This window comes from Nycticebus coucang, chromosome 5 (genome assembly GCF_027406575.1).
Source record: "Nycticebus coucang isolate mNycCou1 chromosome 5, mNycCou1.pri, whole genome shotgun sequence".
Classification (NCBI taxonomy): domain Eukaryota; kingdom Metazoa; phylum Chordata; class Mammalia; order Primates; family Lorisidae; genus Nycticebus; species Nycticebus coucang.
The window spans coordinates 106,466,184-106,491,465 of NC_069784.1; the positions used below are offsets into that span (position 1 = coordinate 106,466,184).

At 38.7% G+C, this 25,282-nt stretch overlaps 1 protein-coding gene across 5 annotated transcripts in view; it reads right to left on the reverse strand.

Annotated features, from left to right (window-relative positions):
- ARHGAP18 (Rho GTPase activating protein 18) overlaps positions 1-25,282 on the reverse strand; it is a 182,439-nt gene that overhangs the window by 45,176 nt on the left and 111,981 nt on the right. For all 5 annotated transcript variants that reach the window (XM_053592061.1, XM_053592065.1, XM_053592062.1 and 2 more), the window contains exons 2-5: positions 16,273-16,469; positions 12,487-12,722; positions 8,618-8,681; positions 3,559-3,728 (exon numbers count right to left, since the gene is read on the reverse strand). In XM_053592061.1, coding sequence (XP_053448036.1) covers positions 3,559-3,728; positions 8,618-8,681; positions 12,487-12,722; positions 16,273-16,469 — 667 coding nt within the window. The remainder of the gene's footprint in view (positions 1-3,558; positions 3,729-8,617; positions 8,682-12,486; positions 12,723-16,272; positions 16,470-25,282) is intronic.

Sequence of the window (25,282 nt, forward strand, 5' to 3'; positions counted from 1 at the left end):
GCCAGGAGCACAGTGGCTCATGCCTGTAATCCCAGCTATTCAAGAGGCTAAGGCAGGAGGATTACTTGAGGTCAAGAGTTCAAGAACAGTTTGGGCAACATAGTAAGACCCCATTTCTAAAAATAAAAAACTTAGCCACCATGGTGGTGCACACCAATAATCCCAGTTACTCTGGAGGCTGGAGTCCAGGAATTCAGCCATCCCGAGTGACAGGATGTCTCAAAAAAGAAAAAAAAAAAAATGATAGAGGATGTTTTGCTTGGAAATCTCTTAAGTGGATATTAATTATTCTATTATTTGAGTCAACAACTGAAAAGTTAACAATGTCTTTATTGTATTTAATTACATTCTACTATCTGTCCATTTAAAACCTTTTCATCTTTTGAGATGAAGAGTATTGCTTCAAAAAAGATACTTTCCTCAGGATAGTCTGGGACTGTGGACCATCAATTGAAGCCAATTTTTGCACAGCTCTTTACTTTTCCCCCTAGCTTATAAACACAAGATTTTAAAAAAAATGTATGACAAAGCTTGAAAACAATTGAGATGTCCATCATTAGGGGACTAGTTGGAGAAATGATGACACACCCTCATAATAGAGGACAATGTACATATAAAAAGGAATGAGAAATGTTTCTCTACTATCATGGCATGAACTTCAGAATATACTTCTAGGTAAAACAAAACAAAACAAAGGTAGACAAAAATATGTGTCATGGGATATCATTTATCTAAAAACAGAAACATGAATCCTAACATTGATTTAGAAGTTCACCTCTGAGGGGAGGGACTGAATAGGATAGAAAATAGACTTCTAGTACACTTTAGATTTGACTTTTGGACCATATAAATATTTTTGCATACTTAGAAAATTAAATTTCAGAAAAGCAATCTTCAAATATTAAAAATCAAATGAAGAAAACTAACCCAACCACATACATACTTGGTGGCTTAAACCAGAGATTAACAGTCTTAACCAATCTAAAGCATGGTAATTTTACTTATGAAATCCCCATTGAAATATACCCGAAGGACACAAAAACATCCTGAAAGAACAAGTTTCAACCAGTTTCTAGTAATCATATTGTTAGGATAGTATTAGCATAGTTATTCAGAGAATGCTGAGCATTAATGTAAGAGAAAGCAAACAAGTAATTACATGATATTCTAAATATATCGTCTGCCATTGCCTGAGAACTACATATTCTCAGCGTGGAAGAAGAAGATATAGATGTACTTCTGTCTCTGGAAAGGCCTGAAAGGAATGACCAACTCAGAAAAATGAACACCCCTAAGTTTTTTGGTCATAGTCACATAAGCCTCTTTCTAGTATAAATGGAACCAGGATTTCTTGCAGAAACAGATAAGTCTGGGAAATTCCATCTAGGGTCACACTGAATCCTTATGAATTCATAAGACTCTCTTTTCACAAAACAAATAAAAATATTAATTAGTTACTAGTGAAAGACGCTAAAAAACAAAAAAAAATTAAAAACTGGCATATAAAAGAGAAAATTTGCCATTCTGAGAAAGTTTTTCTTAAGAGGAAATATCTAGATTAAGAAATGTTTGGAGAACACTTAGAGATCTAAAAATAGATCTGCCATTCAATCCTATAATTCCTCCACTACCCTGTTTCCCTGAAAATAAGACATCCTCCGAAAATAAGACCTACTTACAGGAAAGATAAGACATCTCCTGAAAATAAGACCTAGCGCATCTTTGGGAGCACACCTTAAAATAAGACACTGTCTTATTTTGGGGGAAACAGGGTATATACCCAGAAGACCAAAAATCACATTATAACAAAGATATTTGTACCAGAATGTTTATTGCAGCCCAATTCATAATAGCTAAGTCATGGAAAAAGCCCAAGTGCCCATCGATCCACGAATGGATTAATAAATTGTGGTATATGTATACCATGGAATATTATGCAGCCTTAAAGAAAGATGGAGACTTTACCTCTTTCATGTTTACATGGATGAAGCTGGAACATATTCTTCTTTTTTTTTTTTTTTTTTGTAGAGACAGAGTCTCACTGTACCGCCCTCGGGTAGAGTGCCGTGGCATCACACGGCTCACAGCAACCTCTAACTCCTGGGCTTACGCAATTCTCTTGCCTCAGCCTCCTGAGTAGCTGGGACTACAGGCACCCGCCACAATGCCCGGCTATTTTTTGGTTGCAGTTTGGCCGGGGCTGGGCTTGAACCTGCCACCCTCGGTATATGGGGCCGGCGCCCTGCTCACTGAGCCACAGGCGCCGCCCGGAACATATTCTTCTTAGTAAAGTATCTCAAGAATGGAAGTAAAAGTATCCAATGTACTCAGCCCTACTATGAAACTAATTTATGGCTTTCATATGAAAGCTATAACCCAGTTATAACCTAAGAATAGGGGGAAGGGGGAGATGGAGGGACGGAGGGGGGAGGATAGGCGGAGGGAGGGTGATTGGTGGGATTACACCTGCAGTGCATCTTACAAGGGTACATGTGAAACTTAGTAAATGTAGAATATAAATGTTTTAACACAATAACTAAGAAAATGCCAGGAAGGCTACGTTAACCAGTGTGATGAAAATGTGTTAAATGGTCTATAAAACCAGTGTATGGTGCCCCATGATCGCATTAATTTACACAGCTATGATTTAATAATAATAATTTTAAAAAGGAAAGAAATGAAAAACAAAGAAAAATTAGAACATCATCATTTTATAACCATGAATAAACTAAGGGATCCACGTGTTGACTAGGAACTCATTTCACACACAAGCAAAAAAAAAAAAACCAATTATTATGAATCCCCTGACAGAGAACACATGATTACATATCTGAAATAGTCTTGACTGAAAAAGATTGAATCTAAATCTCATAAAGTCAAGCAAAGGTTTCTAGAGTATGAGAGAGAGAGAAGTGGAGGGGAAGATCAGGAGTCTTAAAAGACACATGGACCAACTTCAATCAACATATAAACCTACTTGCATCCTGATTGAAACAAACTGTGCAAGAAGATCATAAAATTCACGATACAACTTGAAATTTGAATACTGACCAGACACTTGAAATTAAACATTTTTAGCACTTTTAGGTACAATAATGGCAATAGGGATATGTTATCTAAACCCCCTCTATCTATATATACATACACACAGATAGATATATATGTATGTACCCATATCCTTTTTTTGTTTTTTTTTCTGTTGAGACACAGCCTGGCTCCGTTGCCCCAGACTAAAATGCCGTGGCATCACAGCTCATAGCAATCTCAAACTCCTAGCTCAAGCAATAGATCCTCTTGCCACAGCCTCCTGAATAGCTGGGACTACAGGTGCCCACCACAATACCTGGCTAGTTTTTCTAGTTTTAGTAGAGACAGGTCTTGCTCAGGCTGGTCTCAAATTCCTGAGCTCAGGTGATCCACTTGCCTTGGCCTCCCAGAGTGCTAGGATTACAGGTGTGAAGCCACCATACTCAGTCTCTCCCTCCCTCTCCCCCTCTCTCTATATACATCTTTGTATTTTTTCTTATGTTAGTAACATCTGAACAGTGTATTACGTACAGGTAACTGTGCACTGTCGTCTGCGCCCTTCTGGGTCTTCTCCTTGGCACTCTCTTTCTGGCTGACTGCTTGCTCAGCAAATGACACCTCCAGGTTGATGTCTGTTTCAGAGGCAGGAGCATCTTCAGGTAGGAACAGCTTTTCTTCACCAACGAGGTTGGAGGCTTGGTCTGAGAAGGGAGTAGGGGAGACCCAATTCATAGGCTTTATTGTTATTATTTTTTTACTTCTAATACATTAACTACATAAAAACCTTTGGGAAGAGTACTATTTTTCTGTAGACAATAATTGTTACTTTAATAATAAAGAGTACCCACAAGAACCCTGGCAGTGGTACATGGGAAAGAGGTAAGGAGATGTTGGTGACTAGCAACCCCCAGTTCAGTTATGGAATCTTTCTTTGAGATGAGAATTCTTGGTTAGAATCAGGCCAATTCCAAACCACGGTTGGAAGATACTACTCTTAAAGGGAAACCTCACAGAATTTTAAAAGACTTCATTGTTATACTCTATACAGAAGAATTAGAAGCAGAAAAAAAAAAAAAAAAGAAAACAACAGGGAGGTGATCAGTTATAATCTCTTGCAGAGCTAGTAATATACCCTTTAATTTTCTCATGGTAAATCAAATTCCTAGAATAAACCTCTTTCATACCTTGGATTTCCTTTTGTTCTGGAGCATTACCTACCTGTCATAGTAAAAATTTCAAAACAGGAGTTGGTGCCAAAAACTTATCAGTATGAGAACAATATGGGAGTCAGGCCCGGAGGCACCTGGTACAAGAACTATTAGGTTTGCCCCTGAGTACATCAAACAATATAAAAGATCCTTCAACTATAAACACCTGTGAAATAATGTTCAGATATTTACATTAAAATTTCAAGGATATAACAAGCTTGACCTTTTTTTTCCTTTGGCTTTTTTGGTTTGTTTAACCCTCTAAGAAGGAATTAAAATCCCAAACCTCTTTGCTGAAGACAACAGCTTTAAGCTTTGGAGAAAATACTTCTAAATTTGACTATTTTGCAAATTTTTGGTTTTAATGAAACTCACATCAGGGAAAAAAAACTGTAGAACCAAAAACCAGGATTACTGATATTTTCCCATTGTAGACTTTTGATTCACAGTAAGAAACTCTGAAATTGCAAAATAAATTTACACAGTGCATTCACATGCTTACATATTAACATGCTCACGTATGAATGTCACAAAGTGATGGAAGGTAAAGTTAATAAAAATGTAATGAATGTATTACATTCAAAAATACATATATAATTATATATATATTTATATATATAAATATATTATATATATTATTAAAAGTCTGCTATTCAGCTCCCACTGCATGGAAACAAGGCAGTGGGGTATGGCACACCTTTTGGGTGTAGGACAAAACTACAAGAGGGACTCTACCTAATTCAAATATTGCGGTTTGGTTGTACGCTCACATTAATCTGAAATTTAAGAAAAGAAAAAATGAATGAGATTTAAGAAAATATCATTTTAAACTGTCATTTAAAATAAAATCAAAATAAACCGGTTTAAATAAAGGAAAATTAAGCAGTAAATATGAATCTAGTCTTATTCACTCCCAGTAAATATACAGGATAGTCTCCATGGGCAAGTGACCCACGCAGCCACACGGGGCTCCAAGTTCCACACTGGCTTCAAGGCCCTTCTGTCACCATCTTGACATGGGAACAAGAGGCCCTACATCTTCAGTTCCATGGTCTCTGCAAATTATATACTGGGGCCCGGTAGATCTTATGATTAAGAAAGTAAGCATGCATTTAAGTATGCTAATTCCAAAAATGAAAATAAACTTGAAGTTCCGTGGCATTACTGGTATTTATCTGCTGCTGTCTTGGATACATTTAGTTTTCCAACAGTCTATGACCATTTTTTTTAATTGGCATATCTATACATTGTAAGATTCATTTTTTAAGATATGAACATAAATGTCAAAGCACAATATAAATTGTATTTTCCCACTGGTTTATACTCTTCAGTGTTTGACTGTGACTAGCTAGGCATGTTGGTTTCCTAGGAAACCATTCTAAGAGGAACAAAAAATGATTAGCCATTTTTTTTAAATTAGAAGCTATCTTTCCAGGAGCTATTTGTGGACAAGAATTAAAAAATTACTTTCTCTTTTCAACACTTCTATGTCAGAGCTAAAATAAATACCACTCCCCACACATACCCAGACAAAAGGACTCCACTAAATTTAAAACGGACTAATTAATAGTTGAGTTAGAACAGCCAAGCAGGGTGACTCATGCCTATAATCCCAGCACTTTGGGAGGCTAAGGCAGGAGGATTGCTTGAAGCCAGGAGTTTGAGACCAGCCTGGGCAACACAAGACCCTGTCTCTACAAAAATAATTTTTAAAAATTTGGCCAGGCTTGGTGACACATGCATGTAGTCTTAGGTACTTAAGAATTTGAAGAGGGAGGACAGCTTGAACCTAGGAGTTGGAGGTTACAGTAAGCTATGATCATGCCACTGCACTTTAGCCTGGGCACCAGAATAAGACCCTGTCTCAAAAAAAATTAAGACATATGAATTTTCTCCAAAATCATGGCAAAAAATTAAAAATACAGTATATAAAACTCCGATTCAAATAGAAAAATCAAGTTGAGGCTGATAGCAGAAAAAACAGTTTGAGAAGTATTGAGAGATGATTAGTTAACTAATAAAAGTGATATATACTCTCAAGAAGAGAAGTTAACAGAGAATATTGATATAAACCCTTTTGGCTCTTAAAGTCCTAAAGTGTAAATAATATAAATTTCTTTCTTTTTTTTTTTTTTTTTTTTTTGTGTGTGTGGTTTTTGGCCGGGGCTGGGTTTGAACCCGCCACCTCCGGCATATGGGACCAGTGCCCTACTCCTTGAGCCACAGGCACCACCCATAAATTTCTTTCATCTATCTTCCTTCGGGTTTGAAGTACACTGCAGTCCTACACTTCAGGGTATTTTACAAATCTCCCTAAATTCTTTCATTGTCCAAAATATCCCCAAATGCCTGCATTTTAAAATATATATATTTTTCTTTCATCCATGGAAGTCCAAAAGAGAATTATAAAGTATACATACCAATATGAAAGCTTAAAAATTATTTGGGCATTATTATTTTAAAATACATAAACAGTGGGCCTTTCATAAAGCTGCATGACTTGTGAAAAGTTAAGATTGATAGTTAGCAGTGGATAAATTTGAAATGTGACAATACTTGCAACATTAAAGCTTTACAGCTTTTTTGTTTAGAGTAAGTATAGTGGATTGAACAGGTTTCAAAACCCAAGTGTGGGGAAAACATTTAAAAGACACTATATCACCAAGCCTTTGAATTTTCATCACAAGCCACCCCACTTTTGAACCCCAGACAATGTTTCCATGCATTTCATCCTGAACTTTCCAATGTTTGCATAACACTGGTTAATTCGCTGCTTAGTAAAAGAGCATAGCCTTGCCCAGAACAGGTGCCACAGTAAATACTCAGTGACTTGGATGACGTTACACACATTCTCCTGTTATACTGATTGGAGGCTCTATGCCTGCTTCATGGCATTCCAGCAAAAGCAGATGCAAATCAAGCGGCAAGTTTGTCACATTTCACTTGCCGGCTGCAAGCAAGGCCGGAAAGTGCTCACACAACACACTTTGTCTTCCAGGACTTTTGTTGATACAGCCTACATCACAATCTCTGGCAAGAGAGGAAGACACCAAAAAAGACCTATGTTGTCCTCCGTATTCATTTAGCAACTGCCAGTCACTGTTTCCCAAAACTCAAAGCATATTGACATTGGCACAAAGACTTCGTCTGTCTCTCCTGATGACCCAGCTCTCCAGCAGGCCAGGGCCGGCTGTGCCAGGTCGCTTGCCACTTTGGTGTTAGTTGGTATGTAGATGTGAGGAAAACCCAGTAATCTCATGCTGATATAGCACATGGAACTAAAGAAACGTCCACAGAATAGTAAAAAAAGCAAGTTCTTTTGTAGACATAAATATATACACATATGTGTATACACACACACACACTTACATATCTACAAAGACATTGTGTACGTGTGTATATATTTTTAAGACAGGGAAGCGGGAGAGAAGGTCTGGGAAAAGAAAGGAAGGAAGATGCTTCAAGACTCCAAACGTCCTATATAATACTGACCTAATGTATCATTTTTATAGGAAGGTTGGGAAAATATCGCATATAATCTTGACTTAAAGAATTATTTTTATAGGAAAGTTAGGAAAACTTCTTAGTCCTTAGTTTGTAGTCCTGCCCCCACTACGCTCAAACCAAATGCATGAATGTACGAACACCCCAGGTGCTAAATCTTAAGAACATAAACATAGATTACTTCCATAATAGTTCAAGTGACAATTAAAGACTAAATTTTTGAGCTTTAATCTGTGACCTTCATTTAGAATGTTTTTTCTTTTTGTAAGCCAATATAATAACTATAAATTCTTGCTTGGTAAATACTAATAAAGCCTTAGTATATATTTTCATCCATGCTTTGAATTTCTAATTCATTTATGAAATACATGCTGGAAGAGAAAAAGTATGAAATGGAAAATTTTAATCAACCAGTCCCCCAAATTTAATTTTTATGTTTTTCTAAAATTTCTAGAAATTTGATTTCAGAACAAGGCTCCAAATTCACTGTCTCTAATTATCTCTAATTACTAGGTGTGTGGCATTGGAAGGTGACTTCACGTCTCCAAACCTCTGTTCTCTCATCTTTAAAATGGGTTAGGAACAGTCGCTACTGCAGAACTCTTAGTATGTTAAATGAAATAAACATCTCCTCCTAGCACTTTCCACGTAATAAGCGTTCAGCAAGACACATGTATGGATGTTGGATCAGATAGAGATACACTTTAAAAAAACTGTGCATTCAGGCTCATGTAATTACCCACTTGGGATCTCACATTAGCATCTTAACAGAATTTGCTTCCAAGAATTAAAGGGGAATGGTTTAAAAGGTTGTATCTGCTTGTTACGCTAATTAAAGGGGGGAAAAAAACAACAACAAGAGAATAGGTTCAACATACCATCTCTTCCTTTGTATTTGTTTTCATTTGTTCTGTCTGACTGCGATTCAGTGCCATCTGGAGCCTAAACATAGAAAACAGGCCATTTAGTCATCTCTAACTCACAACCAGAGAAAATGGTACTGTAAATAATTCTGTTACTAATCTTTAGAGTACAAGAAATGTACTCAGAATTATAACAATCACTGTGGAAAAAAGCACCATGGCTGTAATCAACAAGCAATCAACCAACAGATATTTGATTACCCACAACTGGTAAGATGTAATACTAAGGCTGGTGGGGAATCTGAAAAGAAGAAAAAAGTCATGAGTGCCCCTCCCGTCGGGAATGCCACTATTTAGTTGAGAAAAAAAGACAAACATGTTACAAAATTAGCACTATCTGTTTTCAAATGCGTGAATAAGCAAAATGTGGTCTATCCATACAGTGCAATATTATTTGGCTATAAAAAGTAATGGAATACTGATACCTACTGATACATCATGAATAAACCTTGAAAACAGTACACTAAGTCAAAGGAACCAGTCACAAAGAGCCCCAGGCTGCAGGATTCCATTTATAGGAAATGTTCAGAACAGGCGAGCCACAGAAACGTGAAGACTAAGAGCTGGAGAAGAGTGGGGAAGGGAACGTGGGCGTGACGCCCACGGGCGTGGGCTTTCTCCTGGGGATGACGAAAAGGTGCCAGCATTGATTGTGGTGGTGGTTATGCAACTGTGAATATACTAAAAACCATGAAATGGGACACTTTTAAATAGGTAAATTGCATGATCTTTGAAGGATATCTCAATAACACTGTTATAAAACAAATTACAAGCTGACATGTTAGTAATAAAATAGAAATTCTTCCAATTAAAACAAAAGCACAAGGAATAAATGTGAGATTAAGTCAAAACTACATTACCAAGCTGGCAGTAAGAGTTCGCTTAAACTGTTCAAAGGAACTCCTGGTTTTCAAGGGGCTGGGGCAGTGATGCCTAAAGAAGGTAGCGCTTCACAGGATTGTAGACACGGTACACACAGCTGGCCCTGCCCACCAGTGAGAGTGGCCAGACAGTCCGTCCTCCTTTCAAGAATTAGGAAGGGAGTGTGGATCAACCACACACAGAGGTCTCTCTGCCGGGGCAGTGGCTCACACCTGTAATCCCAGCACTCTGGGAGGCCACGGCCGGTGGATTGCTTGAGCTCAGGAGTTCAAGACCAGCCTGAGCTACAGCGAGACCCTCTCTCTGCTAAAAGTAGAAAAATCAGCTAGGCGTTGTAGCCGGGTGCCTGTCGTCCCAACAACTTGGGAGGAAGAGGTAAGAGGAATGCTTGAACCCAGGAGAATTTGAGGTTGCTGTGAGCTGTGACTCCATGGTACTCTACCCAGGGCGGCAGAGTGATTCTCTCTCACACACACAAAAACAAAACAAAACAAAGAGGCCTATTTGAGGAAATTATTTTTTAAATAATTCTTCTAGATTTCATCTCCATAGATAGTGGCCTTTATAGTCTCACCACACATCTCACCTCAAAATATCACCCAAGGAATCCCCCTCCTGTTACCGTCTGAGAAGAGTCTAGAAGGGAACTAGGGCAGGTGTGTCCTGGCCAGGAGTGCGCTACTTAGAAAGTGTCAGTGCCCAAGACAGCACTCAGTGACTACCAAATCTGAGAAGTGGTAGCTGGGTGCCCGGCCCCATTCTGATCCCCTGCAGGACAGGGCAGAACCATTCTCCAACACTTTGCCCACAAGCCTGCAGAGGGCTGGCCTTCCACGGCACAACGAGCGTGTGAGTGATTCTAATCTTACAAAAGAACACATATTTTGGAGCATGTGGTTGGAACTGTTTTCCTTAGCAATTGAAGATGGCAGGGCAGATGGTATTCATTTCTGTATTATATTTCCTAGTGTCAGCAAGGGCTTCATGAGGAAGCATTTAAAACAGAAGAGCTGAACATGCACTTACTCGAAAACAGAAGAACTACAAGTGGAGACGGCTGGCCCGAGTTTGCGCGAGGGATGGGGATGCAAAGCAAACGGGTGGCAGTGTTTCAGTGAAAGGCGTGCAGCGTGAGCACTTAACATGATTTTAATTTACTTGTGCCGCTTCTCTCTTAATGACTCCATCAGATGATACAATCCTCCAATCACCTTGGACTCAAACCATGTGCTTTAGACATTTGCTGGAAAATATTGCATCTAGCAGTGAGTAGTAACATCCTCTTGGAAGCTGGCAGGAATCTCACTTTATACATACATTTTGCTTAAGCTCAGTTCTCTGCCATCTCCCCTTTTTCACTTCCTCTTAACTCTCTTAGGGAGGGTTCTTTAATTGGGAAGAAAAAAAGGCCACAATACTATATTTATTTCCTTACCATTCACTTTTCTATGGCTGGAAACCTAGGCCAGCACTAGCGGATGTTCCAAATAACTACTGGGGAGTAAGCAAGCTTTTAACTTAATCAAGTGTCTGGAGCAATCTGGTGACCCCCAGAGCTCCTCTAAAGTGGACTGGACTTGATCCACAATTGGCCATGCAAATAGAGCAGCAATCTGCAGCTTAAAAGGCTGTCCTGGAGGAAGGAAATGTCTACAAAAAGGAAAAAGAAATACCAGGCACAAAAAAACACCCTCGACATAGCAGGATGGTACCTTAGATCAAAGCCCTTCCATTCCATTTTTTAAAAGAAAGCATTATGAAATTTTTGTTACTCCATATTTGTGGTGAAATAGAATCTGATATTCAGAAACCTTCACATCAAAATCATGTATGGAATGCAAACATAGCAGGTTAGAGACCAGTTAAAGCATGTATTTCAGAGTCAGACCAAATTTGGGTTTACTATCCAAATACAGGACATTGAGTAAGTTACTCAAAATCAGTGAGCCTCAGCCACAGAAGATAATGGTCACTTTGCACTGGCAAGTGTTCAAAGGGGGCAGCAATTGTTATTATTACTATTTTCATTGCAATCATTGTTCAAGAGTGCCTTTGTTTATTCCCATTCCAGTGACACCACTGGGTCTTCTGGGCCAGAGCCAGTATGCAAATCAACATTGTTCCTAAGAACACTATTTAGGTCAGCTTTTTTTTTTTTTTTTTTTTGGTAGTAAGACTTTCTTGATGAAAGAGAATGATAATTTACATTCCCTACAAGCTCCTATGTCTTTATGCATGAGTAGTAATAAGTCATCTACCAACTGGCTTTTTTTTTCAAGTAGCAAAGATTTTCTAAGCCATAGAGGTCTAGTAGTTTTACCATGCCTTCCTGATATCTTTCCATTCAGCAGTCCCGCAGTCTCTACCAGATGACTTCAACAGCTTCTACTAATAAATTAATCATCTGGACAAATATTTACGCCATCATCTATGTGCTAGTCACCACATTAAGCACGAGACACAAACGGGAAGTTACTTCACGGCTCAGGGTCCCTACTTTGTAATTCAGCTGCAATTAGCTCCCACACACACTCTACTTCCATCCATCCCCAAATCGGCCAAAAAATAAAATACAATACTCCTACGGGGTTGATAGGCAAGGAAGAGTACCTACCTCCTACTTTTCTATAAGTGACAACTCGTCTGAGAAGCTGTTTTTGTCACCCCTAATGGTGACAGAGTCACTTCTCACGCTTTAAGGACACCTTCTGCCCCTAAGGTGAGGATTATCACACTGAATTGTAAGCTGTTTAATTTTCTGCCCCATCGGTACAACTTCCACAAGAGCAAAGACCAAGCTCCTCGTGTTCACCGCCAGCATGGAGTTTTGGTGTCTGCCATGTAAGAGGGCCTCATTAAGCTTTTCATGATTGGAATGAAATTGGTCCAGCTGATGCTAAGCAATTATTCCTTTGCCTTGACATCAAGAAAAGAAAACCTACTTTGTCTTTTGACTCTCTCTGTTGAGCAAATATGTCTCTGACATCAGGAATCTGGTGCTGTTTGTTTTTTTTCCTGAAGGTTTGGGAGACTGTCTCTACCCGCTTCTGAACAGCTGCCGCCTGGGTCCGGGTCAGTGTGGCTAAAAACACCATGCTTTCCTGGGGATCGCCGGCAGATTCTCCGAAGAGATTGGACAAACCAGCCTCTTTAAGCCACTCCTCTTCCAATTCTCCCTCTAAGACAGTAGAGAAAAATGATATTTAAATCACAAACTATACATTTTGTAAGCTGTTAAAAACTTCTTGAGGCACCTCTTCTATTAAAACTAAACCAGAATGCGAAGAATCATTATCTGAAAGTTGGACAACTGCCACACACTCTGGCCACAGTGATATCAAATTTTAGATCGATTTCATATATACTCAATTAAAATTTTTAAATGGCTTCACATGTAATTAACCTCTATCACTTGCCTGCAGATTAACTCAGAGGATGATCCCCTTCCAGAGACAAGGAAGCAATGAAAAGATAACGTTCTTCCACCAAGTTACAGAAGGAAGTCAGAGCGAGAATCAGACATTAAAGCCCCGTTTCTTGGCTTAAATTCAGCTATACCTTGGAGTCCAGTACTAATCTATTGAAAGCCTTGTCTTTTCTGTTCACAGTAGCTGACAGGGAGTGTGGCAGAGATGTAAAGAACATCGAGACACTGGAAACTAATCAATTTCAAATTAATTTTTCTAATCTCCCAAGTCAGCACATCAGATAATGTCATTTTTTTTCAAATAAAAAGAATGTACACTATCTTCAGTAGAAAAAAAAAAAAGAGTTTATACAGGAATATCATTGATAGCAAAATCAACTCAAAACGCTGAAAGAAGGAAATAAACATTTATGTAAATGTTACATAAACTATAATGAAAATTAAAGAACAAGAGAAGGATAACTGGAATGCATTCACTCCAGGCACCAGGTCTACGGAGGCAAACAAAGGGCAATAACCCGGGACACTAAAGACGTGGATCCCGTTTTGGTACCTTGACAACCACAGCACTTTGGATAAGTAACTTAACCTCAAGTTCACTCCATTTTCTCATCTTTAAATTAAAGAACTATCCCAGCTATGTCCTTATCAAACATGAGGGAAGAACTTCACAAAGCCCCAGGATAGCCTGTTACATGGCATAGGACTGACTTGCCCGCCTGTCCTTCCACATGTGTCCAAAGACAAACTCGAAGACAGAAACCAAGCATTGATCATTTTAGCTTCAAGAAACATGATCCTGGGTGGTACCTCTGGCTCAATGGGTAGGGCACAGGACCCATATACCAAGGGTGGCAGGTTCGAACCTGGCCCCAGCCAAATTGCAACAAAAAATAGCTGGGCATTGGGGCGGGTGCCTGTGGTCCCAGCTACTTGGAAGGCTGAGGCAAGAGAATTGCCTAAGTCCAAGAGCTGGAGGTTGCTGTGAGCTGTGACACCACAGCACTCTACTGAGGGTGACAAAGTGAGACCCTATCTCTAAAAAAAAGAAACGTGATCCAATGCTAGGTGCTCCACAGGACAGGCAATGAAAACTGTTTACTAACATAAAAGTAAGTCAGCCGTTATTATGAATGCTATTAGGGTGGAACTCTAAAATCAAATTGCCAGAATAAAGCTGATACTGCCACAACAAGGAAAATAAACAAGATTACTATTACAGAGTCATTTGTTCCACTGAAAAGTAGCGAGAAAAACTCAAGCAATTTAAAGTGGAAGAAAAGGTGTGGGCAGGTGGAACATTCCCAATCTTCTTGATGATCACTTGTGCATAATAATTATAAATCTAATTTAACTCTGGAGAATTATCAAACAGCTAATGACACACATCCTTGCATGCTGCTTTGCTAGCATATTCTCCTTTTACTCAGCACTACTGCAATGCTTCTATCTTAAAACACTGAGAGAGGTTGAGAGAAGCTATTAATTATCACAAAATAAGCTCCACTTTCCTGGTAACATATTTGGCAACAACTGAGAGAAAAATGAATCAGAAACCAAAGAATAAGTTGTTTTCTTTTATAAATGTAAGAAATAAATTAGGAAAAATTTCCAATCTTTCTTTTTTTTTTTTTGTAGAGACAGAGTCTCACTGTACCGCCCTCGGTAGAGTGCTGTGGCGTCACACGGCTCACAGCAACCTCTAACTCTTGGGCTTACGCGATTCTCTTGCCTCAGCCTCCCGAGCAGCTGGGACTACAGGCGCCCGCCACAACGCCCGGCTATTTTTTGGTTGCAGTTTGGCCGGGGCTGGGTTTGAACCCGCCACCCTCGGCATATGGGGCCGGCGCCCTACTCACTGAGCCACAGGCGCCGCCTCCAATCTTTCTTTTAAAATTATTATTGGTAGATTTTTCCAGCAACATGCAGCAAAGGAGCAAAATCTATTCATACAGTTTCTGCTGCTTAACTTGATCCTAAATCATTTAGTTAAAAATTCCCTCTGTTGAAAAGGTTGTCTCTATTAATGGATGACAAGATACTGAAAATGGCTCTTATGTTTTGCCATTTACACATTAATTTAGATACAAAGCATACTTCTAAATTTACAGATGGCACAAGGCAAGAAAGAAAGCTAATATAAGAGATGCCAGAATGGGCATCAAAAACTTGGTGACTGCTTAATCTGAGAGATTAAGAGAGAATGCTAAAAGAAAATTTTTTTTAATTTTTGAAAGTGAAGTTTTATGTTTCTTCCAGAATATCAGATATAGTAATGGAAAGTATAGGAAATAGAGGGGGATTGGTGGGGTGCCCTATGATCACATTAATGTACACAGCTATGATTTAAAAAATATATATATATATTCTTATATATATATATATATATATATATATATATATAAAATGAAAGACAGTATAGGAAATAATGGCTGGAAAGAGACTTGATGTAAACTATGGACTAAATACCAGAAAGAAGCAAATATGGAACTAAAAATGCTAATAGCATCGTGCACTGCCCAAAGCTACATGCTCAGAAATGCTGGCTGAGCACCTGACATTCACTGCATTTAATCTGGATTTGCCAAACTTTGAATGATAAAATGACTGAGAACACAACAGGTTTGAAAATCATCCACAAGAATTATCAGTTTATCTTGTATAAGAACAAGATAACTATTCTCAAATACTTGAAAGGATGTCATGTAAAACTGGGAGAGACTTGTTCTGTTCTTCCCAAAGGCAGAATTACAGCAAGTGCATCAAAGTTAAAGGACAGTGGATTGTAAATCAATAAAGATGAAAACAACTCAAGCTGACTGACCACTGGGAAAACAGGATCACTGCAAAGTAGCGTGTTTGCCCTTACCACCTGCACTTACTAGAGACCAAATGACCATGTGGCTAACATACTACAGAAGGAATTTAAAGGGATATTAGATGATTTCAAAGGTAAAGTCTAACCCTAAGAGTCTATGACAGCGGTTCTCAACTTGTGGGTCGCGACCCCTTTTTAACAATGAAAATACATTGCAGCATTAGGAAGGTTGAGAACCAAACTGGTCTATGAGATACAATGACTTTAGCCAATAAGGTTCCGACAATATCCCGAACTAAGTGAATTTATTCATGCCACTTATATCTGGCAGCTGCATCCATAAAATCTGCCACAAATAAGTAATTTTCCAGTCAAAGGCAACTAGCAATATCTTTTTTTGCTTGTGTTATTTTTTTGGTTCTCTCCATCCATTCATTTCTCATAAACATAAATAAAAATAACAAAAGTTCACTTAATTATTACCATCAGGCTCTTTGACAACCACCACCTCTTGATCTTGTCGGTTTTCACGGGATTTCTTGATGTTTTCTAGTTCTGTCCAATAGTCTTCCATAGATTCTTCATCCAAGGAATCCTGGGAACTTGATCGATCAAACGGAGGCTTCTCTGTGACTCTGGTGGTGCATTCCTGGTTCATTGTATACTGGCCATGTCTCCGACTGCAAGTTCAAAAAACACACAAGTTTATTTTAATACATGAAGAAGTTCTATAATTTGTGAAATATCATAGCACTGAACTAGAGAATTGTAAACTTCCTAAGTCTTCTTAATAAAACTAAAGAGATATTTTAAAACTCTTTAGAGAGCTACTGATTATAAGACAAGATATGCATGTAGAGTGTAGCTTCATGCTCTACAGAAAAGAACAAATAGCAACATGGTAAATTATTTTCCCTATTTCCATTACACTTGAATGATTCGAAGACTCACTTAAATCTGAAACTTTCCTTTTAGAAAGCAACTGTTTTAATCTTGATCACTATTAATTAAATATGGAATGAACTATATCTACTTTTCATTGATCATTTATGTTTGTAAACTAAACAGTCCACTCTTATGTACCTGTGTAATATCCACTCTATATTATATCTACTATATAAAATATCTACCGCCAATCAAGTAGTATTTGAATTTCCATTTTATTTTTAGAACTGAAATATAAATAGAGGGATGATTTGTCCAGTTTGCTGTGAAGCTCTACCATAGAAAACGATTTCTAATCTTTACTTATAAAGTATTCATGACTTATTATGCATTAATAATTTTAAAATATGGTAAAAATGCAATTTTGGGCCATTATAAATAGCTTAGAATTACCTTAAACATTTTTATCTCAGGAGTATTATTGACAAGGAAAAGAATAAATAAATGAGAGTATTTTTATCACTTCAAGTAAACTATATTTTTTCAATACAATTCACACTTCTAAATTTGAATTAAAGAGCTTATAATAAAAACTCACCTATAATAGAAATAGTAAATATCTTGTTTTATTATTATTTACAGATAGAGGAAAAAATCATGCCTAATTACTTGAGAGGGGAAAGTTTTCAGCTAAGGTGACTTTTCTTTATATACAATTTGGGTGGGGACAACAGCTAGTGAATAAGTGTTTTGATATTCTAACCTCAAATTATTCTTTTATCTTCCACTAAGGACTTCTAGGAAGTGATACTTTGTTTGCTAGACTGGTTTTATTTACTGTACATATTGAAAATATAAATACTATCAAGTAAAGATCTTTAATGGTGCGCAAATATTTTCATTTATGCTGGCTTTTCCCATAATTACTTAAAACAGTAGGATTTTAATACTCCGTAAGGGAGACGGTCACTAAACTCTGAACAAATTTCTATGCAGCTGTTTAATTTGTTAGAAGTCAGACTACTTAATTGCCCATCGCTGCAAATAAATGTAGTATAACTGAGTAATTAGTTATAATGTGCAAATAGGCCAGTTTTATTCCTTTAAAGGTAGTTCTGCCTTGATTATGCACTTCATTGTGTTGGTTGTATGACTGAATAAACAGTCACTATAATCTATCCCCAGGAGGAACCTTGGGGTGGTGGTAGGTGGGTTTCAACACCAACAGTCCGGACATGTTTGTGAACCTCTTTCCTCAAGTCTCCATTGTTCATTGTTTGCCTTCTCCATCCCTTAATTCAAGGGGTCCTTCCTCCCTCCCTGGCCCCAATCATCCTGTTTACGTCTCTGTATCTCATCCAGATCCCATTGTCTGGTCCCAGTGATCGTGAGATAGCCAGTATTTTCATTGTAGCATTTTCGCTCCTGGTTCTTAAAATATAAATGAGAAAGTTATCCCGCTCTTAAAAATGAAAAACATATTTTTAAGTTTCTGGGATCAGCAGCTCAACTTATCTATAGAGTTCATATTTCTTAATCCTGCATTACTAGAACAGCTAAAGCTAATTTATAAAGGTCTGCCAGGCTCATTTTTTTGTTTATTTCAAGTCATATATAGAGATGTCCTATCCTTACTTTTCTCTCTCATTATAGTATAATATGGGCCCCCGTATTCCTGTCTCCCACAACTCTTAGCCCCCATGGGAGACAACAATAAGTACTGTGAATTATGTGAAGTATAATGACTAATGCCAAATAATTTGGTTTATCTGCTCACGGGAAAGAGGTACAGTTGAACTAGAAGTGCGTTAAGCTTTTCATTCCTGAAGGAATGTGTTTATTCTGGCAAGAATTTTCCAGTAAATTTCCATTAAGATAGCATGTGCAAAAAATGCAAGGCCACTGAGTAACACCATTGTTACATAAATAAACCTTCTATATCAAGCCCTGCTTTCAAAACATGCATAAAGCAAAAATCTAATAGCTGAGTGCTGATGAATTGACTCAATATTTTGACTTTAATAAGATTCAGAAGCTGAATATGTCTGTGATAACTTGAAAATACTGAATCGTGGAAAGGAGGAATTTTCTTTCTGCTTCTTTTTTTTGGGGGGGGTTGGGGAATCACTGCTACGTGTTATAAGAAAACATGAAAACATTTTCATTTTTAAATATTAGGGAATGAGGAGTGAGAGGGTGACTATTCAGTAATAGCCCATCCTTCTTAATCAATCTTCTGTGTATTTTTTACTTTCTTTAAAAATATAAATATTCTTCTAGTATATCAATAGATGTGCTGTATCATTTTTTTTTTCTTCTTAAAATATACTCTCCTTTTGTACATTAGACAGGCAATGGCTAAATGTCTGGACCTCAAAACTGTTTTGGTAAGAGGCAAGTTAACTGCTTTCTTCCTTTCCTTATTCAGAAGTATGTTATATGATACCATGTTCATTCTGCAAATTAGGTTCAAAAATGTAAAGCAACATCTGTTGGATGTAATGAAGTACAAAGCAGAAATACTTCATATTTCCAAAAGATCCAAGCCAACACCTGGTGCTGAAATCAAAGAAACGCACAGTTTATACCACAGGTAACCACCAGTGACCCCCCTGACTTACTGGCAAGTAACTGTTCCAAGTTCTTTCCTGCTTCCTCTCCCTCCAGAACCGCATATGCTAAATCATCCCAGCGCCATACTTTGAAACTCCCATTTCTCACCTTGAACAACTAAATGACAGAACTAAAAGAAGCTGCCCGTGTTGCTCTATGAAGAATCACCTCCCAGCGGGCTGTGCAAGCTCTGCTCTTTCCAACACACCAGAGTATTACCATTCTGCCTTTTTTTTTTTTTTTCATGGACGCTGTCACCAGCAAATACTCACCTTACAAACTCTCATGGGCCTTCCTAGAATATTTCCTCTTTTTCATCTTGCTATCATGTCCTTCGTGCTATATTTATAAAAATTAGGGCTTCATTTTGTTATATTTTTCCCAGTACACACTATCCCATTTTTCTGTGATACTTTTTCCAACTGGTCAGTGAAGCTCAAAGGTATCAATATCATTGAGGGTGTTAAGAAGATCTGTCCTTTATTTTGTTATAGAGTATTAAATTTGTCTGACACTCTTTGTACTTCACAAGGAGGTGGGTGCTGCCATTTCTGATACTGAGGTCAACCAGAAGATCGCAAGCTGATTGATGATTCATTCTAGTATCAAGTATGGAGTCAGCCAAGTCAGCAGAATGAAATGGAAACATGGAACTGGGAGTCCTAAGTGCCAAATGATTCCAGCTCTACTTATTCATAACTATCTTTGTAAGTCACTTAACTTCTCCACTCACTTTTCCTATCTATACAATGGGAAGAACAGCAATAGCTTGCTTGCTTTGTTGTGAGAATTTCTATGGAAGTGCCTCATAGGTAACCCTGGAAAGGGCACTGTAGCTATTATCATGGCTGACACACCCAAACTGTTCTGCTAACTGTATACAACTGTCCCTCCCACAGTTTTGTAAGGTCCAGAAGAATCATTTCTCCTCCAGGACAGTTTTCAAGCTTCTTTGGTCTTAGGACTCCTTTACATAACTAAAGTATTTCAAGGACATCCCCTCCACCAAGGAGCTTTTGCTTATATAAGTAATATCCATTGATATTTATAGTATTAGATATTAAAACCAAAAAATCTTAACTGCTATTGATTTCATAAGAGAATAAACCTTTGAACCTAAATAACATTTTAAAGAAAAAAACTATTTTCCAAATTAAAAAAAAAAAGAGTGAGATGAGTCACACTGTTTTAAATTCTAAATTCTTGACACTGCCTTTGACATCCAGTGTAAGAGGAGACATCTGGATTCCTGATCTGCTGTGCATTTGATCTTTGGCAATGTGCAGTGATGGGAGTCTCTGGGAAACTCCACTGTGTTCCCACGAGAGAATTAAGTGTGAAAGAGGCAAAAAACATCTCAATGTTGTTATGAAAACACTTTTGGTCTCCTAGACCCGCAAAACGTCTGGAGACACTCAGTGGTTTTCAGACCACACTTCGAAAACTGCTGCTTTAAGATGTCTCAATAATACCACCTAATGGATCTGAAAAGGTGAGATTCAATTCCACAGACATTGTTTCAGAAAGTGCTACTGAAAGGAACAGACATGCTTTCCTAGTGACTCTTGACCTACTTCTTTATTTATTTTCATTTTGCAGCCTCTCATAAAAACTGGGATTTATTCCAATGATACAACCATATTTAATTTGTACGATAATGAAAAAGAGTGAAAACGTCATCCAAAAACCCCTGCCTTGCCAGTGTCTTTAATCATTTGCTAGTGTCTATCATGAAGAAGGGGAAGAAGTTCTAAGCTTCCCCTTTTGGTCAGTGTATTTGAGAGTGTGTATTTCCCATAAGGCTCCTCTGACATCTCTGCCCTCTTCCTAAAACCCCCTCAAGGCAGATTTATTTGAAAAGAGGGCTTTTGTCTGAACTCAAATTTACTGATCTGGTCCACTTTCTTGCTTTTGTACCCTACCCTGTCCAGAGTCCCTCTGCAACACTTCATACCTGGTCTGTCTTCTGTCCCTTCCAGGTTCATTCTTGTGGCCCAAAGTCAGCTTTCCTGAAGTCCTCTGATCCAACAACCCATTTGTTTTGTTTTCTTATAAGATCCTTTCTTAAAAGGCTATACTTTCTTTCCTGTTCCTTATCCTACCTTGATTTTTCATGCAGGACAGGAAGTGACCGATTAGGATATATAGTACAAGACAGAAATATAAAGTTTATCCATTTTGATTTGTTTTTGTTCTATTTTTAACGTGTAAAACAAAGGAGGGGGGAGCTCGTAAGATCATGACTTCTCATCAACCATCATGACTAAGTATATCTTAGAGAAGTCATATTTAGGCAAGCATAAACTTCAGACTAGCATTGGGCCCTTAAGAGATTGAAACCTATCCTATCATATTGTAGGCAATAAAGTCCCAGGGTCAAGACTTCTGCAAAGTCATGGGGCAAAGAGAAAGAAACACTGAGATGAACACTTGTTTCTTCTTCAAGGGTCACACTTGGTTACACCAAATAGACTAAAACAAGTAGAATTTAATTTTTTCTCATCAGATGCTTCAATCTTTCTGAGTATGCGTTGCTTACAGCCAAGCCAAAAGAACGGTCTTGTTGACACGGTCTATACGTAGCATTTTCTAATGACCACGACACTTAGCAAGGAAAAAACACATTTGAAAATTAAACCATACCTCTTGAAAAGGCATAAGAAACCTTTCCCAATGCATTTTCTGAAATATGCTTTGCATCATGCTAAGGCATGACTTCAAATATAACCACGTTTTCCTTTAAAAAAAAAAATACTTTGTTCTCAGGCATGGTGCTCATGCCTGTAATCCTAGCACTTTGGGTGGCAGAGGTGGGAAGATGATGAGCTCGGTAGTATGAGACCAGCCTGAACAAAAGTAAGACCCTGTCTCTACTAAAAATAGAAAAATTAGTCGGGCATTGTGGCAGGCGCCTGTAGTCCCAGCTACTTGGGAGGCTGAGGCCAAGAGTCACTTGAGCCCAAGAGTTTGAGGTTGCAGTAAGGTATGACCTCCAGGGCACTCTGCCCAGGGTGACACAGAGTCTGTCTCAAAGCAAAAACTTTGTTTTGTTGAAGTTTAAATTTCTTTTAATGTTTTAAAAATTTAACTCAGCTTCTTCATCTATTCTACATGTTTGGGGAGAAAATTTGTTTCTGATGTATAGATTTTTCACTTACATTTTAGTAATGATAGTAAAGAACTGTAATTACTACCTTGGTGAGATGGTCAAGCCATAAAAACTGTGTAACAAACCCACTGAATTCAAATGACTATGAAGAGTTGCAGTTTATGAATGGCCCAAGTCATTTTTTTCCCCTTTGGAAGAGAATGCCTACTATTGTTGAGCTGAAAGCAGTAATTATTAGAAGTGGCTTTGACATTCACAAAGAAAGCACACTCACAATGCCTGAAGGCAGTGAGAAGTTGATTAGAAAGCAATTTCTCCTAGGCCCCTCCCCTCACCCTTGCAGTCAGAAGGAACCCAGGAAAAGGATCCCTAATCTCTTCTATCCAACCCAGTTGCTATCGTGTTAAGGATGTGCTCATTAATTTTCACATTTCACATAAAGTTCTTCTACTCTTTTCTTATCTTGCCCTTTTTATTTGGGGGAAAAAATGTATTCACTTCTTTCAGCTTTCTCTTTCTTTAAAAATAAAAGTCACCATACATCTTGTGTAGCGCTTTATAGTTTTTCAAAGAGTATCCAGCCACTTTTTGTATTGTTTTCACTTACTCTTGACACACAGCAATATGATGAGCAAAAGAATTAATTATCCTCTTCTCACACAACGTCACGAAACAAAACTGAGCAGAGAAGCCCATCAGTGACACCTCAGAGAGCTTTGAAACCTTGGCTTTGTCCCTTTTACAGTAAAACGACAAAGCCAGTTTACGTGTTGTTTCATAATGATGCTGCTTTCATGCTGCTGCGTGGACACCGCTAAGAGAATAGAGCCCTGGGCAGCCACCACCACCCATCTGACAGATAGAAGGAAAGGAAGGGGCCAGACAGCAAGGTGGACACGCAGCAGCCAAGGCAAGTTACAAAAACTCACTTCTGTTTTAGGTCCAGACACAGGGAACATAGAAGTGAGAACTGTGGGCCATCACCGGCCACCAGACGCAGGCCTTTCTCGTTTCAGCTCTGCTTCTGGGCAGAAGTGAGATCCTCTTCATCTCTGAGCTTCCCCAATCTCTCTCACGAGTTAGTTTTCCTCCTGAATTGAAGGCACAACTGGACAAGTAGCCAAAAGGGAACCAGGGAACCTTAACATCCAGTAAAGAAGAGGATGATGGTATTTGTAGTGGAACTTTGACATAAAATCTCAGGATCCTGCAATGCTGGTTCAAAGCGCAGCAAACTGAGTTGGCATATCCATTCCACTCAGTCATCTGCCACCATGACTTACATCCACCTGACACCCCAGACCTGCTGTTCTTCCTCCATGACTCTTTTCTTTGTTTGGCCAGCTGTAGAGCCACCTGGAAATTAAACACCAGTAGCTTCTTTGCATTCTGAGGATAGGCTCTTCAGCTTGATCTGTTTTCCAGCTGTCATTACTCAATTTCGTATCTCGGTACCTTCCTCTGTGGGGTTGGAATAACCTCGCTTTGACAGCCTCCCCACCGCCCTTCCCACGTCCTGGACTGTGATCATCTGCCCACGCTTGTGTCTCTACCATTAAACTTTCTGTTCCTTGGGGCAAGAATCCGTGTTTCCTTTTTTTCCTCTTGGTATCCCTGGGTTCGAGCAACTGCTCACATAACAGATGTTTATGAACTGTTCAATTATTAATTAGGAATTACTGCTGCCTCTGAAATAACAACCTTGTAATTTCTAAGGTGTTTTTGATTTACTTGCACAAAACTACAAAGAAATGAGAGGCACAGACATGAAAAGCAGGTAGTAAAGAAATCAGTCATCAGGAAACCCTCATATTAATAAGGTAATTGTTCTCTGTCTCTGTGACTCTGCTTTTGGGTGTTTAGTCTAAAAGCAGGTTTCCTAAAGAGTATGGAAACATACAAAAGGAAGGGCTGATCTCATATCAGATTGTACCTAATATTAAATTACAAACAAGCTTTGGCTCACAGTTTATTAAGCACACATTCCATGGCTCCATTCTGTCACCTTGATCTCTAAAACAAACAAATATTTATTGTCTGGCTTACTCTATGCTGGGCATCTTATCAGAGATGTCTGTTTAGCCAAGCTCTTCAAACCTTTAGTGTGAGGTAGATGATAAAAGACACCAATGCCAGTGATGAGTGGAAATTTCCAGTTCCTCGCTCTCACTGAAACTAGTGGCCTAGACAACCCTCTAGCACCGGCCTCAAGTCATGACCTCTGTGTTAGCATGGTCCCCAGCATCAGGCCCAGCTGCGGCTCACCACTCCCTCGCCAGGAAGGATTTCATTTCCTCTCTGGCTATTATTGCCACTGCCATCCATCCACTCATGCTCCATCAGCCTCTTCTCCCATCATTTCTCCAGATTTAGAACAGCAAATATGATGTTACCTCCACAGCCCCTTGCCATGTTCTGAATGCTGCTTGTGGCCCCCCAAATTCCTAATCTGAAATCCAAACTTTCAAAATAATTGAGTAAGTGGTGGGGCCTTTGGAGAATGGATTAGTGCCCTTACAAAGAAGGCCCCACAATACTGCCTTGCCTCTTCCACCATGTCAGGACACGGCAAAAAGGCACCATCTATGAATAAGTAGACCCTCACCAAATACCAAACCTGTCAGCACCTTGATCTTAGAATTCCCAGCTTTCAGATATGTGAGAAATAAATTTGTTGTTTGTAAGCCACCTAGTTTGTGGTTACTTTGTTACAGCAGCACAAACAGCGTAAGACAAACTTCAAGGAATCCCTCACTCTCTCAGTCCTCCTGGGCTTGGTGGGACCTCCTTATTGGCCCCTTAACAAGGCTGTCCTTTTGAGATGGAGCCCAGTTTCCGCAGAGCCATCTACCACCTGCTCCTTGTTTCAGAGAGCCACATGGCTTC